Here is an 18,485-nt window from a genome sequence, read left to right as displayed (position 1 = left end):
CTGCCTACATCAGAACGTTTGATTACTAAAGCTGTAAGATATGCAGCGGGTCACAGTCTAGCTCGTGGCTCAGGTACATATTCAGGACGAATTCTGTGTTCTACACATATCAAATCAAACCTTATTTGTCACATGCTCCGAACACAACAAGTGTAGACCTTACCGTGAAATGCTTACTTGCAAACACTTAACCAACAGTGCAGTTCAAGAAGGGTTAAGAAAATATTTACCAAATAAACTAAAGTAAAAAATAATCAAAAGTAACACAATAAGGCTATATACAGGGGGTTCCGAGTCAGTGTGCAGGGTACAGGTTTGAGGTAATTTGTACATGGAGGTAGGGGTGAAGTGACTATGCATAGATAATAAACAGCTAGTAGCAGCAGTGTACAAAACAAATGGGAGGGGGGAGGTAATAGTCTGGTGGCCATTTGATTAATTGTTCAGCAGTCTTATGGCTTGGGGGTAGATGCTGTTAAAACTTTTTGGGATCTGTGTCCCTTCCACGGGACAGTTGAGCTAACGTAGGCTAATGCTAAAAGCATGAGGTTGTAAGTGTAACGGATGTGAAATGGCTTGCTAGTTAGTGCTAAATAGCGTTTCAATCGGTGACATCACTTGCTCTGAGACCTTGAAGTAGTGTTTCCCCTTGCTCTGCAAGAGCCGCGGCTTTTGTGGAGCGATGGGTAACGATGCTTCGTGGGTGACTGTTGTTGATGTGTGCAGAGGGTCCCTGGTTCGCACCCGGGTATGGGCGAGGGGACGGTCTAAAATTATACTGTAACATAAGTAACAAGAACATTTCCCAGGACATAGACATATCTGATATTGGCAGAAAGCTTAAATTCTTGTTAATCTATCTGCACTGTCCAATTTACAGTGGCTATTACAGTGAAAAAATACCATGCTATTGTTTGAGGAGATTGCACAATTTTGAACATAAAAGTTATTAATAAACAAATTAGGCATAGTTGGGCATTCTTGATACAAAATTTTGAACAGAAATGCAATGGCTCATTGGATCTGTCAAATATTTTGCACATACACTGCTGCCATTTAGTGGCCAAAATGTATATTGCACCCGGGCTGTAATAATACATTATGGTCTCTATCTCCATTTCAGAGATGGTACAACAACAAAAAATCAAAAGAACGGTTGTTTTTTTTTAATGATCTTTTACCAGATCTATTGTGTTATATTCTCCTACATTCCTTTCACATTTCCACAAACTTCAAAGTGTTTCCTTTCAAATGGTACACAGAATATGCATATCTTTGCTTCAGGGCCTGAGCTACAGGCAGTTAGATTTGGGTATTTCATTTAAGGCAACAAAAACAATTTGGGAAAGGGGGCGAATCCTTTAAGAATTCCTGAATAACTGAGCCTGCCAGAGCATGTGTGGCCACATTTGGATGACTTGGGAGAAGGATGATCTGCAACAGACAGCCCATCTCAGTATATTCCCATGTAGCTCATCTGGTGGAGCATAGCGCTTGCACCATAGTTGTGGGTTTGATTGACAAATGTATGCACTCACTACTATGAGTGGCTCTGGATAAGAGAGTCTGCTAAATAATGATAATGAGTATCAGAAGTAAAAATACAGCCAGTCTGGCCTGCTACTGTGCCTTTCTACACCTTATAAAATTGTCGAGAGTAGACTCACAACTGATCTTAATCGAATGAAACATTCAAAATCACACGACTTTTGAGCCGTAGTTCAACTGACACAGTATATAGTATATGGCCAATTGCTAAGGGCTGTTCTTATGCACAATGTAACACGGAGTGCCTGGATACAGCTCTTAGCCGTGGTATATTGGCCATATACCACAAACCCCCAAGGTGCCTTATTGCTATTATAAACTGGTTACTAACATCATTAGAAGAGTAAAAAGTCATGTTTTGTCATACTGTACCAGTCTGATATACCATAGTTTTCAGCCAATCAGCATTCAGGGCTCGAACCACCCAGTTCATAATTAAGCAGTAATGCACGAGGAGGTGTGGTATATGGCCAATATATCACGGCTAAGGGCTGTCCTAATGCACTACGCAATCGGAGTGCCTGGACACAGCCCTTATCTGTGGTATATTGGCCATATACCACAAACCCCCAAGGTGCCTTATTGGGATTATAAACTGTTTACCAACCTAATTAGTGCAGGGAAAACAAATGTTTTCTCATAACCATGGTATACGGTCTGATATGTCAGCCAATCAGCATTCAAACCACAAAGTTTATAATTATACTTAGTGCAAGGAAAAGGCAGTGCATAAGGGAAGTACTAAAACACATTGATTATAGGGGAGGCGCATACAAGCAGATGGGGACATTTGAATAGGATGGAAGAATTATATCGTAAAAAAATGCAAGAGAGTCAATGTAAACATAGGAAAAAAAACACACTACCACCGCCTGTGCCCAATTTTTTTTTAAACACACACAACCCTCCCCAAAGCAAAATAAAAAAGTTTGACAACCCCTGCTCCGTAAATTTCGATCTGTCCCTAATGTAAAATGATTGAGCAAGCTTCACTGGTTTGCGGGCTATTCAATGGAAAACGAAAGCTATTACTATTCTCCCATGGCGTCCAGCAGCGTAAATGGTAAGACACATTACATATGAACTGATTAGATTATTTCCTTACAATGTTTTATTTTAATATATCCCCTTCCCTTGTAATATTTATGTTTAATGTCAAGCGATATGATGCGTGAATTGTTGTTGTTTCGTCTCGGACAGACGGCTTTGATTCAATAGGTCCTAGCCAACTTGACAACACGTTAAAGTTAATTTAGGTGTTTTATATAAAATTCACATTTCTATGTTTACTTTGTTCTCAGGTATAGTCGTTATGGTAAAGTTACTATGATAGTAGGATTTTGTTTCTAGCAAATTCTAACATGCTTTCACTTTCATTTCTGTAATTCATAACAATGTCCTATAATGCTCAGGATAGACAAACTGGTAGACTGAAAACAAGGAAGCCATGCCTATACGCAGCTTCACTACATGAACAAAAGTATGTGGACATCTGCTTGTCGAACGTCTCATTCCAAATCATGGGCATTAATATGGAGTTGGTCCCCCCTTTGCTGCTATAACAGCCTCCACTCTTTTGGGAAGGCTTTCCACTAGATGTTGAAACATTGCTGCAGGGACTTGCTTCAATTCAGCCACAAAAGCATTAGTAAGGTCGGGCAACTGATGTTGGGTGATTAGGCCTGGCATGCAGTCAGCGTTCCAATTCATCCCAAAGGTGTTTGATGGGATTGAGGTCAGGGCTTTGTTCTTCCACACCGATCTCACCAAACCATTTGTGTGTGGACCTCACTCTGTGTATCGGGGCATTATCATGCTGAAACAGGAAAGGGTCTTCCCCATTGCCACAAAGTTGGATGCACAGAATTGTCAAGAATGTCATTGTATGCTGTAGTGTTAAGATTTTCCTTCACTGGAACAAAGGGGTCTAACCCAAACCACGAAAAACAGCCCCAGACCATTATTCCTCCTCTACCAAACTTTACAGTTGGCAGCATGCATTGGGGTAGGTAGCTTTCTCCTGACATCCACCAAACCCAGTTGGACTACCAGATGGAGAAGCGTGATTCATCACTCAGAGAAAATGCATTTACACTGCTCCAGAGTCCAATGGCGGCGAGCTTTACACCACTGTCACTGCGCATGGTGATCTTAGGCTTGTGTGTGGCTGCTCGGCCATGGAAATCCATTTAATGAAGCTCCTGATGAACAGTTCTTGTGCTGATGTTGCTTCCGGAGACAGTTTGTAATTCGGTAGTGAGTGCTGCAACCTAGGACAGACAATTTGTACATACTTCAGCACTCGGCGGTCCCGTTCTGTTGTTGCTCCTAGATGTTTCCACTTCACAATAGCAGCACTTACAGTTGACCGGGGCAGCTCTAGCAGGGAAGACATTTGACGAACTGACTTGTTGGAAAGGTAGCATCCTATGACGGTGTCACGTTGAAAGTCACAGGTCTTCATTCAGGCCATTCTACTAACAATGCTTGTCTATGGAGATTGCATGGCAGTGTGCTTGATGCCATACACCTGTCAGCAATGGGTGTGGCTGGAATAGCCGAATCCACTCATTTGAAGGGGTGTCCACATGCTTTTGTATGTATAGTGTAAATCAAAATCCTTCTTGTCAATTTAACCAGGTCCATATTGCTGTTATCAATTGTGGGAAACACATTTAACACTGCATTCAGTCTAAACCCCATAATAAGCAGGAGGACAGCATTACACACTGTAAAACCGGATAAGTTCTGGCTTCTCAAACATTGAGGGGGGAAAAAGGAAGTTAAGAAACTTAAATAGCTGAAGTGAGCAGTACTATCTTCATATGAGTAAAACAAATGCAGTTTCTTTTGAGTAAGGTATACTTACATTTAAGCCTCCAGTGTGCCTTGCCTTTGAATTGTAGAGTTACCTCCCATGACTGTATTTGTTATTGAGAGACGTAGTTTTTGAATTTGTTCATTTCCAGTCCTGTGGCCTTCACCAAGTGAGTTCCTAGGCGAAGATCATTATAATTGAGCTATGACATACAGTATACCTTAACATAAAGCCTTAAACCGTGGCCTGAAACTCATGGTTTACAGGACTGAAACTCATGGTTTTACAGGCCACAACAGGCCTGTAACTAGGGTTGCAAAATATATCGTTTAAAGTAATTGTCAAAACCAGAGAAAGTTTCAAACAAAACTATGCTCATCCATATCAAATGCTTTAAAAATATGTATAAGGACACAATAGTCTATGACATCTAAGACCAAACAAATATTACAAATGTGTCTCCCTCATGAATCCCATGTCAAGTCATACTTTGGGTCTCAGTGTGTGTCCCTAAACATAATTTAGTCTCAGCTGCAGCGTTCAAATTGTGGTCAGCGTGTGACTGTGACTCACAGCTTTAAAAACGGAGTTACCTGCCATTGGAGGCTTGGGCTGCTTGCTCTCAAAGTGCTATAAAAGGTCATGTACAAATTGGAGGACATAATAATCTGTGGCTTAGATGGAATTCAAAGTTGACAAAGGATAAACTGAGCAATGTAATGCAACAAACTACTACACATGAAAGACTGTACCACACAGGCCAGGGTTAGAACCTTCGTCGGAGCATCGTTAAATCTCCGAGCTGTTTCCCAAAACCATTTTTACTGCAGTTGCACTTGAAAACGCTTGTTACTTACCAGATGCCTCAGACCACTCGTAACACAGCTTAGTGCGTCGTTAGAGGTGTTTTTCCCTACCATATCACTTCACACAGATCTCTGCTAAACATAGAATCCAGATACTTCTGCCTATGACTTCAGAACTAAGTTGAGTACAAATGCAGAGTTGCCAATGTCTGCAATTGTTACAAACAAGCGAAGGATACAAATATGCTTCACATGAAAACTGAGATGACTGCATTAAAAGATAGTCTAGTGTAGTGATGTTTAGTTTGCGAATGATTCATTATTTTTGAACCACTCTACTGAGTCGAGAGTCATGATATGTTTTCTGAGTGAGTCGTTCGTTTGACCTGCTATTGCTGGCCTCAATGAGTTCTACAGCAGGAGTAATTGCCGATCGCTATTAGGGGCATTTTCTGATGTCAAGTTACACCTATTGATGCTCGCCATTGGTCTGTGGCCTTTTCTTTCACATCGGGGACAGATGTTGACAACTGTTGCATTGTAGCTAATCCTAAACCAAACTTTTCCTAACCTTAACCTCATTCACCTAACCTGCCACATGAATTATCCTAACCTGCTTTGTAAACAAATCATCTGTGTCACGAAACAATCAAATTTGTCACATGCGCCAAATACAACCTTACCGTGAAATGCGTACTACCAAGCCCTTAACCAACAATGCAGTTCAAGAAATGGAGTTAAGAAAATATTTACTTAAATAAGTTACACAATAAAATTACATAACAATAACGAGACTATGTCATTGCGTGGGAGTACAGGTTAGTCGAGGTAATTTGTACATGTAGGAAGTGGTAAAGTGACTATGCATAGATAATAAACAGCGAGTAGCAGCAGTGTAAAAACAAGAGGGGGTGGGGTAGGTAACACCAATGGGCATTACCTGATATCAGGGAATGACGACATCAAAAAAAGCCCTGAATTGCATCTGCAATTACACCATATTGGGGTCAGCGGCTCCAGCGACGTGCTCCGACCACAAACTGTCTGTCATATGCTGTTGTCACGAACCGGCTCGAAGTTCATAACGAAAAGGGAGGCAACGTGGAGATAAGGAATAACAAAATATATTTATTAACTGAAGTAAATTCAATTAACAATGGTGTGTGAGGTCAGTAATCAGTAGTGTAGTGAGTGTTGCGTGCATAAATGTGATAAGAGGGATGTTGAAAGGTGCCAAAGCAAACAAACGGGCCACAAAAATGCCACAGCCAAAATCTATAAGTGTGTCTGCAGAGAGAGAGTCTCGTCAATGAATGGAGAAAGATGTGTATTTATCCCGGGACACACCCGGGCCCAGGTGTCCCATGTCTCTGACGACCCTCCCAGTTCCGCCCACCGACATCCTAATAAGGAAAAAAAGAGAAAATAGAAAGAATATGGCAGACAGAGAGGGAGGGTCATCACCCCCCCCCCCCCCTCCAATAATCGGTATCGGCGTTGAAAAATCATAATCTGTCGACCTCTAGTGTCTGGGACACGACTGAAAGAGGAGCGACCCCTAGGTAAATCTGGGTCACCTTCCCAGAGCAAACTCTCTCGCCTGTTTGTACAACGCGATTCAAACCAGAGCATACCAGACCTATTTTCTGTCCATATCCCCAGATTCCTAAAAGCTCTGGACCTTTTCACCTGGATCATCGCAGCTAACTGCAATCCGAGTGACTACTCCTGGCTAACTTCTGTCCCGAACCAAGCACCAATTAGCCTGGAGCTAGCCCATCTCCCGGCTAGCTGAAGAGGCCCACCAGCCACTCCTGAGCTACAATACCCGGACCTCTTCTACTGCCGGTACGGGGCACGGAACCCCGCCGATCCTTCATGACTGGACTTCCGATGTAATCTGCTCGAGGGAGTACTCAACTGGCGCCTACGTCTTGACGTCCCCTAAATGTCCATTTGCTAGCCGCGGCCCGCTAGCTGTCTAGAGCATATTGGACTGTTAGCTGAATAGATCCATCGGCCAATTTCTTGGGCCACTATACCTATTTTGCCAATTGGACTTGGACTCCTCTGCTACTCAGAACCTTAGTAATCCATCACGACTGGTCTATCGACGTCACCACACGCGGAGGCTAAAACAGACATTCCTCTGTCTTGACGTCCCTCTAAGGCCCTTCTGCTAGCTTGGTAACCCCGGACTGCTAGCTGTCTGAATTGCTGTGTCTCTACCAGCCCAACCAATCACTGGACCACTATGATCACTCGGCTACGTATGCCTCTCCCTAATATCAATATGCCTTGTCCATTACTGTCCTGGTTAGTGATTATTGTCTTATTTCACTGTAGAGCCTCTAGCCCTGTTCGATATGCCTTAACCAACCATTTAGTTCCACCTCCCACATATGCGGTGACATCACCTGGTTTAAACATCTCTAGAGACAATATCTCTCTCATCATTACTCAATGCCTAGGTTTACCTCCAATGTACTCACATCCTACCATACCTTTGTCTGTACATTATGCCTTGAATCTATTTTATCGCGCCCAGAAACATGCTCCTTTTACGCTCTGCTCTGAATGCACTAAACGACCAGTCCTGGTAGCCTTTAGCCGAACCCTCATCCTACTCTTCCTCTGTTCCTCTGGTGATTTAGAGGTTAATCCAGGCCCTGCAGTGCCAAGCTCCACTCCTACTCCCCAGGTGCTCTCATTTGTTGACTTCTGTAACTGTAAAAGCCTTGGTTTCATGCATGTTAACATTAGAAGCCTCCTCCCTAAGTTTGTTTTAGTCACTGATATTAGCACACTCTGCCAACCCGGATGTCCTAGCCATGTCCTGGCTTAGGAAGACCAACAAAAACACTGACATTTCCATCCCTAACTATAACATTATCAGACAAGATATAACTACCAAAGGGGGCGGTGTTGCAATCTACTGCAGAGATAGCCTGCAGAGTTCTGTCTTACTATCCAGGTCTGTACCCAAACAATTCAAGCTTTTACTTTTAAAAATCCACCTTTCCAGAAACAAGTCTCTCACCGTTGCTGGTTGCTATAGACCACCCTCTGCCCCGAGCTGTGCCCTGGACACCATATTTGAATTGATTGACCCTATCTATCTTCAGAGCTCGTGCTGCTATGTGACCTAAACTGGGACATGCTTAACACCCCGGCCAGACCTGACTGCCCTTGACCAGCACAAAAACATTCTGTGGCGTTCTGCATTAGCATCGAATAACCCCCGTGATATGCAACTTTTCTGGGAAGTTAGGAACCAATATACACAGGCAGTTATGAAAGCTAAGGCTAACATTTTCAAGCAGAAATGTGCATTCTGTAGCACAAACTCAAAAAAGTTCTGGGACACTGTAAAGTCGATGGAGAATAAGAGAACCTCCTCCCAGCTGCCCACTGCATTGAGACTAGGAAACACTGTAACCACCGATAAATCCACTATAATTGAGAATTTCAATAAGCATTTTTCCACAGCTGGCCTTGTTTTCCACCTGGCTACCCCTACCCCGGTCAACAGCCCTGCACCCCCCACCCACCCAAACTTCACCATTTCTCCTTCACCCAAATCCAGATAGCTGATGTTCTGAAAGAGCTGAAAAATCGGGACCCCTACAAATCAGCCAGGCTAGACGATCTGGACTCTCTCTTTCTAAAATGATCTGCCGAAATTGTTGCAACCCCTATTACTAGCCTGTTCAACCCCTCTTTCGTGTCATCTGAGATTCCCAAAGATTGGAAAGCTGCCGTGGTCATCCCCCTCTTGAAAGGGGGAGACACTCTAGACCCAAACTTCTACAGACCTATATCTATTCTACCCTGCCTCTCTAAGGTCTTCGAAAGCCAAGTTAACAAACAGATTACCGACCATTTCAAATCCCACCTGACCTTCTCCGCTATGCAATCTGGTTTCAGAGCTGGTCACGGGTGCACCTCAGCCACACTCAAGGTCCTAAACAATATCATAACCGCCATCAATAAGAGACATTACTGTGCAGCCGTATTCATCGACCTGGCCAAGGCTTTCGACTCTGTCAATCACCACATTCTTATTGGCAGACTCAACAGCCTTGGTTTCTCAAATGATTGCCTCGCCTGGTTCGCCAACTACTTCTCAGACAGAGTTCAGTGTGTAAAATCGGAGGGCCTCTGGCAGTCTCTATGGGGTGCCACAGGGTTCAATTCTCGGGCCAACTCTCTTCTCTGTATACATCAATGATGTCGCTCTTGCTGCTGGTGATTCTCTGATCCACCTCTACGCAGACGACACCATTCTGTATACCTCTGGCCCTTCTTTGGACAGTGTGTTAACTAACCTCCAGACGAGGTTTATGTAATGGAAAAGGCAGGTGTTACTAGTGTTTTGTACACTCAGTGTACATCACATTGAAAATACTCACTCATATTATTCTCCTAATTACCACAAGGGGCCTGCATTTTACATGTAGCTCCTATTTTTGTGATTTACTTTTAACAATGGAAAATGATTTATTTGTATGTTGTGCCTTTCTGATTGTATATTCTTTTTGTATAATATAAAACAACACTGCCATAAATGCATATAAAATAACAAAACAGGTACCAATTAACGAAGAATTAAATATTAAATGTATTGTGTAACTGAACTGCTACTGGTTTTTAGGTAGCATTTATTTGCGTTACAAAATACTTTAAATATTTCCCAGTCTTTACATTTTTCCCTACAATGCAATGTAATATACGGTAACCTACTGTATTCAGCTTATACAGTTTGTTACTGTTGATTATACAGTTATTTTCTGTGACAATTACAGGATTTTTTTTACAGTGTACAAAACACAATTTGATATCACACTGATCCTATAATATAATAATATAATATAATAATATCCAATATCACACTGTAATCACAGCTTCTTTTCTATTTCCTATTATTCTATTAAATTCTATTTTATTTCTATTCTTTTTTCCCTGTCCAGACCCTAGTCAAGGGAACAGCTACGAGGAGAACTTCAGCTGCTCTGAGAGTAACTCTGAGAGCAGTGCTACAGAAGAGGAATCAGACAGTGATGCAGCAGGAACCCGACAGGTCAGAACTGTAAAAATATCAAGCATCCTTTTTTTTAGTAGTTTCGATCTGGGGCTCAAAATAAACATTTTATGTAAAAAAAAAAATAGCCTGTACAAATGAACTGTTCAACTTTACAAATGTAACCCCATATAATTCCTTCTAAAAATAAAAATGTGAACTATCTATGTAATATGGTAATTTAGCGAATGGTTTTATCCAAACACTGATAGTTAAAAGATATAGTGCCTTTTTCAGACCCTTTGACTTTTTTCCACATTTTGTTACATTATAGCCTTATTCTAACATTTATAAAATATTTTTTTTCCCCCTCATCAATCTACACACAATACCCCATAATGATAAAGCAAAAACAGATTTGTAGACATTTTTACTAATGTATAAAAAAAACAACAACTGAAATATCACATTTACATAAGTATTCAGTCTTTACTCAGCACCTTTGGCAGTGATTACAGCAATGAGTCTTCTTGGGTATGACGCTACAAGCGTGGCACAATTGTATTTGGGGAGTTTCTCCCATTCTTCTCTGCAGATCCTCTCAAACTCTGTCAGGTTAGATGGGGAGCATCGCTGCACAGCTATTTTCAGGTCTCTCCAGAGATGTTCGATCGGGTTCAAGTCCGGGCTCTGGCTGGTCCACTCAAGGACATTCAGAGACGTGTCCCGAAGCCACTCCTGCCTTGTCTTGGCTGTGTGCTTAGGGACGTTGTCCTGTTGGAATTTGAACCTTCGCCCCAGTCTGAGGTCCTGAGTGCTCTGGAGCAGGTTTTCATCAAGGATCTCTCTGTACTTTGCTCCGTTCATCTTTCCCTCAATCTTGACTCGTCTCCCAGTCCCTGCTGCTGAAAAAAAAAGAGTTCAATCTTGATTTCATCAGACCAGAGAATCTTGTTTCTCACGGTCAGAGAGTCTTTAGGTGCCTTTTGGCAAACTCCAAGTGGCCTGTCATGTGCCTTTTACTGAGGAGTGGCTTCCGTCTGGCCACTCTACCATAAAAGCTTGATTGGTGGAGTGCTGCAGGAATGGTTGTCCTTCTGTAAGGTCCTCCTATCTCCACAGAGAAACTCTAGAGCTCTGTCAGAGTGACCATCGGGTTATTGGTCACCTCCCTGACCAAGGGCCTTCTCCTCCGATTGCTCAGTTTGGCCAGGCGTCTAGCTCTTGGAAGAGTCTTGGTGGTTCCAAACTTCTTACATTTCAGAATGATGGAGGCCACTGTGTTCTTGGGGACCTTCAATGCTGCAGATATTTTTTGGTACCCTTCCCCAGATCTGTGCAGTGACACAATCCTGTCTCGGAGCTCTACAGACAATTCCTTCTACCTCATGGCTAGGTTTTTTTTCTGACATGTACTGTCAACTGTGGGACCTTATATAGACAGGTATGTGCCTTTCCATATCATGTCAAATCAATTGAATTTACCATAGGTGGACTCCGATCAAGTTGTTGAAACATTAAGGATGACCAATGGAAACAGGATGCACCTGTGCTCAATTTCGAGTCTCATAGCAAAGCGTCTGAATACTTATGTAAATAAAGTATTTATATTTTACAAACCTGTTTTTGCTTTGTAGTTATGAGGAATGGTGTGTAGATTGCTGAGGATTTAAAAAAAAATCTATTCCATTTTAGAATAAAGCTGTAACGTAACAAAAATGTGGAAAAAGTCAAAAGTCATGCTGTCATATCTATTTCAGTTTAATTGATTATATTATATTTGATCAGGATCAGGAAGAGCCTTGCCGGTACTACAACAGTGGTCACTGCCGGGATGGGAAAAGGTGCCACTACCGACACGTCTGCAAATACGCACTGAGAGGCAACTGTCGCTATGGAGCCAAGTGTCGCCTCAAGCACCTCAGCTCCTCCTCTGACAGTGATGGAGGTAGTGGGAGGAGGGAAAGGAGGAGGTCTTTATCTGGAGGGAGAAGAGGAGGCGGTGGGAGAGAAAGGAGGAGGTCTTCATCTGGAGGTAGAGGAGGAGGTGGAAGGAGGGACAGGAGGAAGTCTTTATCTGGAGGTAGAGGAGGAGGTGGGAGAGAAAGGAGGTCTTCATCTGGAGGTAGAGGAGGAGGTGGAAGGAGGGACAGGAGGAGGTCTTTATCTGGAGGGAGAGGAGGAGGTGGGAGAGAAAGGAGGTCTTCATCTGGAGGTAGAGGAGGAGGTGGAAGGAGGGACAGGAGGAGGTCTTTATCTGGAGGGAGAGGAGGAGGTGGGAAAGAGAGGAGGAGGTCTTCATCTGGAGGTAGAGGAGGAGGTGGAAGGAGGGACAGGAAGAGGTCTTTATCTGGAGGGAGAGGAGGAGGTGGGAAAGAGAGGAGGAGGTCTTCATCTGGAGGTAGAGGAGGAGGTGGAAGGAGGGACAGGAAGAGGTCTTTATCTGGAGGGAGAGGAGGAGGTGGAAGAGAAAGGAGGTCTTCATCTGGAGGTAGAGGAGGGGGTGGGAGAGAAAGGAGGTCTTCATCTGGAGGTAGAGGAGGAGGTGGAAGGAGGGACAGGAGGAGGTCTTTATCTGGAGGGAGAGGAGGAGGTGGAAGGAGGGACAGGAGGAGGTCTTTATCTGGAGGTAGAGGAGGAGGTGGGAGGAGGGACAGGAGGAGGTCTTTATCTGGAGGGAGAGGAGGAGGTGGGAAGAGGGACAGGAGGAGGTCTTTATCTGCAGGGAGAGGAGGAGGTGGGAGGAGAGACAGGAGGAGGTCTTTATCTGCAGGGATAGGAGGAGGTGGAAAGAGGGACAGGAGGAGGTCTTTATCTGCAGGGAGAGGAGGAAGTGGGAGAGAAAGGAGGAGGTCTTCATCTGGAGTGAGAAGAGGAGACCGGGCCAGGGAAAGTTCTTCATCTAGAGGTGAGACGTGTACTAGGCTGTAATAGGGTCAGAGAGGAAGGGAGGGAGTCGACAAGTTTGCTTCCATTCAATCCATAAACCTTGAAATGTGTAAAAATGTTAATTGACCAAGACTGAAAATGGACAATGGCCTAATCAAGTTTTTATGTTTGTGTTTGTGACCATGAACAGAGATATGTATGGATGCAACGAATGAGTGTGTTGTGAGTGTAATTTACCTGTATCCATTTTGTGCTCCACTGTCAGGGGCTCAGCGTGACATTAGCGGGCCATACAAATGGCAGTTGGAAGATGGACATGGCTGGAAGGACATAGCCAACGATCACATTTTGGAGGGACAGTACTCCCAACCCAACATTAAGGGCATCAATATCTACAACACCCCCCACGGGTAAGGTGACATTAACGGGCCATACACCTGATGGTGTGAGTTTTGTTCAGAGCCAGGCCTACATACATTGTCTGTATATACAATATATATACAGTACCAGTCAAAAGTTTGGACACACCTACTCATTCAAGGGTTGTTCATTATTTTTTACAATTCTCTGTGTTGTAGAATAATAGTGAATACATCAAAACTATGAAATAACACAGATGGAATCATGTAGTAACCAAAGAAGTGTTAAACCAATCAAAATATATATATATTTTTGAGATTCTTCAAAGTAGCCACCCTTTGCCTTGATAAACTCTTAGCATTCTTTAAACCAGCTTCACCTGGAATGCTTTTCCAAAAGTCTTAAAGGAGTTCCCACATATGCTGAGCACTTGTTGGCTGCTTTTCCTTCACTCTGTGGTCCAACTCATCCCAAACCATCTCAATTGTCATCTAATGCAGTACTCCATCACTCTCCATCTTGGTCAAAATTTGAGTTTGCAATTCACAAGAAGCAAGCCTCAGACAAAAGAGATGTCAGAAGACCTAAGATTGAGAATTGTTGACTTGCATAAAGCTGGAAAGGGTTATAAAATTATCTCTAAAAGCCTTGATGTTCATCAATCCACGGTAAGACAAATTGTCTATAAATGGAGAAAGTTCAGCACTGTTGCTACTCTCCCTAGGAGTGGCCTTCCTGCAAAGATGACTGCAAGAGCATAGAGCAGAATACTCAATGAGTTTAAGAAGAATCCTTGAGTGTCAGCTAAAGACTTACAGAAATCTCTGGAACATGCTAACATCTCTGTTGATAAGTCTACGATACATAAAACACTAAACAAGAATGGTATTCATGGGAGGACACCACAGAAGAAGCCACTGCTGTCCAAAAAAAACATTGCTGGACGTCTGAAGTTTGCATCCTGGATGTTCCACAGCGTTACTGGCAAAATATTCTGTGGACAGATTGAAACTACAGTTGAGTTGTTTGGAAGGAACACACAACACTATGTGTGGAGAGAAAAAGGCACAGCACACCAACATCAAAACCTCATCCCAACTGTAAAGTATGGTGGAGGGAGCATCATGGTTTGGGGCTACTTTGCTGCAGGGCCTGGACATCTTGCTATTATCGACAGAAAAATGAATTCCCAAGTTTATCAATACTTTTTGCAGGAGAATGTAAGGCTGTCTGCCAATTGAAGGTCAACAGAAGTTGGGTGATGCAACAGTACAACGACCCAAAACACAGAAGTAAATCAACAACAGACTGGCTTCAACAAAAGTAAATACACCTTCTGGAGTGGCCCAGTCTGAGTCCTGACCTCAACCCCATTGAGATGCTGTGGCATGACCTCAATAGAGCAGTTCACACCAGACATCACAAGAATATTGCTGAACTGAAACAGTTTTGTAAAGAGGAATGGTCCAAAATTCCTCCTGATCGTTGTGCAGGTCGATCTGCAACTACAGAAAACGTTTGGTTGAGGTTATTGCTTTCAAAGGATGGTCAACCAGTTATTAAATCCAAGGGTTCACATACTTTTCCCAGCCTGCACTGTGGATGTTTACACGGTGTGTTCAATAAAGACATGGAAACATATAATTGTTTGTGTGTTATTAGTTTAAGCAGACTGTGTTTGTCTGTTGTTGTGTCTTAGTTGAAGGTCAGATCAAATTTGATGACCATTTTATGCAGAAATCCAGGTCATTCCAAAGGGTTCATATACTTTTTCTTGACACTATATATATATATGGGTTTGGTTGACTGATCTAAAGTCTTTCAAGGACTTTGAAATAATTATTTTGGTAATTGAGACTCACCCCTCTCCCTCTGTCTTGTCTCTTTCTATTCTCTCTCTGTAGCAAGGTGAGTATAGATTTCAAGGCAATGAGAGTCCGCGGTAAGAATAATCTGAGAGTGAGGCGTTTGGATGGTCAGCAGACAGAGTGGATCTGGTTCTACTCTAGTGGCAAAGGCTGGACCAAGTATGGAGAAAAGGTACAGCAGAACACCAGGCAACAACCCCAAGTGTTCCATTATCTTTAGAAGCTGAACTTAGGAACATGCCAGGGTTAAGGTCTATTCTATTTCAATTCAGTCAATTCAGGGAGTAAACTGAACCATGGAAACCTCTTCTGGAACTCTGGAATCCTCTTCTCCAGTCTTAATTCAGCTTAGAAACATAATATCATATGACATGTAATGCTATCGAGAGAAAAAAAGTGTCACAGAAACCATTGTTGAGTGACAGGAAGAGTGTTTGTCTTTTCTCTCAGGATTCCAAGGGAAACCCAGGCCCCATCCAGAGTTCTGAGATCGAGAAGAAATTCCAACTCAACCGTAACGGTTCTCTTACGTTCAACATCGGCTCTGATATCTTCGAGATCCGATTCAGACGTGAGTCGGACTGAAAGAAACCTCAGACAAACACTTATATTGACATTAAAACTTTAATGTCAAATCAATCAAATCACCTTTTATTTGTCACATGCGTCAAATACAACTGGTAAAATCTTTACCGTGAAATACTTACTGACGAGCCCTTTCCCAACAATGCAGAGTTAAAAAGTCAAACATTTGCTAAAGAAAAAAAGGAAATAGTAACACAATAAAATGACAATAATGTGGCTATACAGTTTATATATATATATATATATCTAAAAACACATACATACACCGCCTGTTATAGAGCTCCGGGATGTACTGGGCCATACGCGCTACCCTCTGTAGTGCCTTGTGGTCGATGCCAAGCAGTTGCCAGTCTGTGACTCACTCATGTCTGTGACTCACTCATGTCTGTGACTCACTCATGTCTGTGACTCACTCATGTCTGTGACTCACTCATGTCTGTGACTCACTCATGTCTGTGACTCACTCAAAACAGAAAGACTCAACGTAACTGGGAAAGTGAAAATATGTGAATAAAAAATGTCTGTGTTGCTTATTAGTTTCTCTGTTATGTGTTTGTCAGAAATGAGACAGGTGAGCGGCAAGAGGAAGAGGAAAGTTGTCCGTCGTCCAAAGTACCAACCACCTCAAAGCGGAAATCTGTAAGTTCAAACACAATCGAACAGATTGCCCCTTTAGGAGAACATTTAACATTTAAGTCATTTAGCAGACGCTCTTATCCAGAGAAGACATCGACTGTGCCATAGATAAAACCCTCATTATTTGAATGTGCTGATTTGAATGAATTGATGTTTTACTTGAGACAAACGAATCGGTCTCTCTGATTGAACAGAATTGGTCGAGTGACGTCTGCTTTCCAGAGAGTGAAGATGTCTCCAGTGGGTCAGAGTGAATCTCCAGAGTGGCAGTTTGGGGGGAAAAGTGGGCGCTGGTACACCTTCAAAGACAGTGCTGACATTGAAGACCAGTACCAGAAGGACTTCAATGGATCCATGTCCCTCACTGTCAACGGACAGGCCTACAAGTTGGACTTCTCAGGTAGGAGGCCTCAAGACGTGTGTCGCCTTGCAGATGATGTGTAACTCATGTTAGAGGAGACACAACTTCAGTGGGATCTCTTTTGAAGGTCATCATTCTCATAGTAGGTCTTAATCAATTAGATTTTCTAGAAAAGGAATGGCAATATGTAATGACTATGTATTTAGGCCTTGTCTGAAGCATTCTCTAAATGTCTCTGTCTTTTGCAGCCATGAAGCAAACCAACCAGTCTACAAGGGCGACGCGCAACATCAGGCGTGTCTAGAGAGCATGATGAACAGAATTGTTGGGTTGCTATTACATGCAATATGTTTACATGCAATAACCTGCCATTAGCTCACGAACGGGAATAAATGCCTATTGCAGAAAAGGACTACAGATATTGAATATACTCCTGTACACGCTGTGTATGAAACAACATGCACAATAACAAACTGTTTACCTTTTTCTGTGTGTGTTTTGTTGTTGATGCACTGCAAAAGCAAAGTGCATTATCTGCAAATTTGGTAAGAAACATTTGATCTGTTGTAATATGTGATAATAAGGTATTTAGTTTCCTGACAAGAACAACCCAGTCAATCAGAATATGTCATGAAGTACCAGAAATTGCTGTATGTCTGGACAGAAAAAGACTTTGAAGTCAGATTTGGCTGTTAAATATTTTAAGCAGATATTGCACTTTGCCTTTGTAGAGTATACATGTATGAGGAATGCTGTAGCAGACTGCCATGATCAAGTAACTGGGACATTTAGTTAACATTTGTGTGCATGATGTTGAAATGTAGGTCATACCTTTTATCTCAGGTCGAAAAGACGTGAATATTCAAAGCCCTCATTAAATAAGACTTAATATTTTAATTTAATCATTTATTTGAATCAAGGGTCATAGCCAATGATGTATATACACATCATTGGTCATCTAGCTTGTGTTCATTTCTAACATGGCTTTTCAGAATAAACAGCCCACTGACTTTATACTTTACCCCAAGATTAGTTATATTTTTATTGGGGCAATAAATGCTCAGAAGAACTGTGAGTAAACAAATCCTGTTACTAACAGTTGAACAGTGACTTTTAGCAATGATGAATTGATAATGTGGTAGTAACTGTTGATAAAAGGATATGTAGAAGGGTGAGCCGGTTAAGGATCGATTCAGACAAGGTGGTAGATTGTACGACAAGCGACAGGTTTATTCAGAGTAAAGATATCTGGTACAGCGTATATACGGGCCCCTCTGTTAGCTCATCAGAGACTAGCAGAAAGGAACCCTGCTAACAGTGAGTACAAGCTTCATATACACAACAGAAAGTAGGTTGATTTCTAGGAGATCGGATCTTCGGATTGGATCAGGCTGGGGTGTAGTCGTCCGGCATTGGCTCTGTTGTCTGTCCTTCATCGTAGAATCCTGCCATGCCTGTTCTTGGTCGTCACACCATGTTCAGCTGAAAAGGAGATCTGGTGTGTGCGCTATCTTCAGTCACACAATGTTCGGCTGGGAGGGAGATTATGTGTGTGTGCTAGTTTGTCTCTAAGTCTATGCTTTCTGCCAGTCTG

General features: G+C 42.5%; 1 protein-coding gene across 3 annotated transcripts; it reads left to right on the top strand.

Annotated features, from left to right (window-relative positions):
* The first annotated feature begins 2,454 nt into the window (after positions 1 to 2,454).
* On the top strand, positions 2,455 to 17,905 carry si:ch211-244b2.4 (uncharacterized protein LOC541512 homolog). 3 transcript variants are annotated; one of them, XM_046296876.1, is made up of 9 exons: positions 2,455 to 2,611; positions 10,143 to 10,252; positions 11,981 to 12,140; positions 13,347 to 13,491; positions 15,346 to 15,481; positions 15,760 to 15,880; positions 16,455 to 16,533; positions 16,725 to 16,930; positions 17,140 to 17,905. In XM_046296876.1, exons 1-9 carry the CDS (start codon positions 2,560 to 2,562, stop codon positions 17,193 to 17,195), a joined length of 1,065 nt encoding a protein of 354 aa, XP_046152832.1. In that variant the 5' UTR covers positions 2,455 to 2,559; the 3' UTR covers positions 17,196 to 17,905. The 3 variants fall into 3 exon arrangements, with proteins under 3 accessions (XP_046152832.1, XP_046152831.1, XP_046152833.1); XM_046296875.1 differs by having other exon boundaries at positions 11,981 to 12,227; XM_046296877.1 differs by having other exon boundaries at positions 11,981 to 12,227; positions 13,343 to 13,491.
* Positions 17,906 to 18,485: the final 580 nt, after the last annotated feature.

The sequence above is a fragment of the Oncorhynchus gorbuscha genome, linkage group LG14 (assembly GCF_021184085.1).
Source record: "Oncorhynchus gorbuscha isolate QuinsamMale2020 ecotype Even-year linkage group LG14, OgorEven_v1.0, whole genome shotgun sequence".
Classification (NCBI taxonomy): domain Eukaryota; kingdom Metazoa; phylum Chordata; class Actinopteri; order Salmoniformes; family Salmonidae; genus Oncorhynchus; species Oncorhynchus gorbuscha.
The sequence above is the reverse complement of the archived record's forward strand: the minus strand, read 5'-3'. Positions and strand labels throughout refer to the sequence as shown.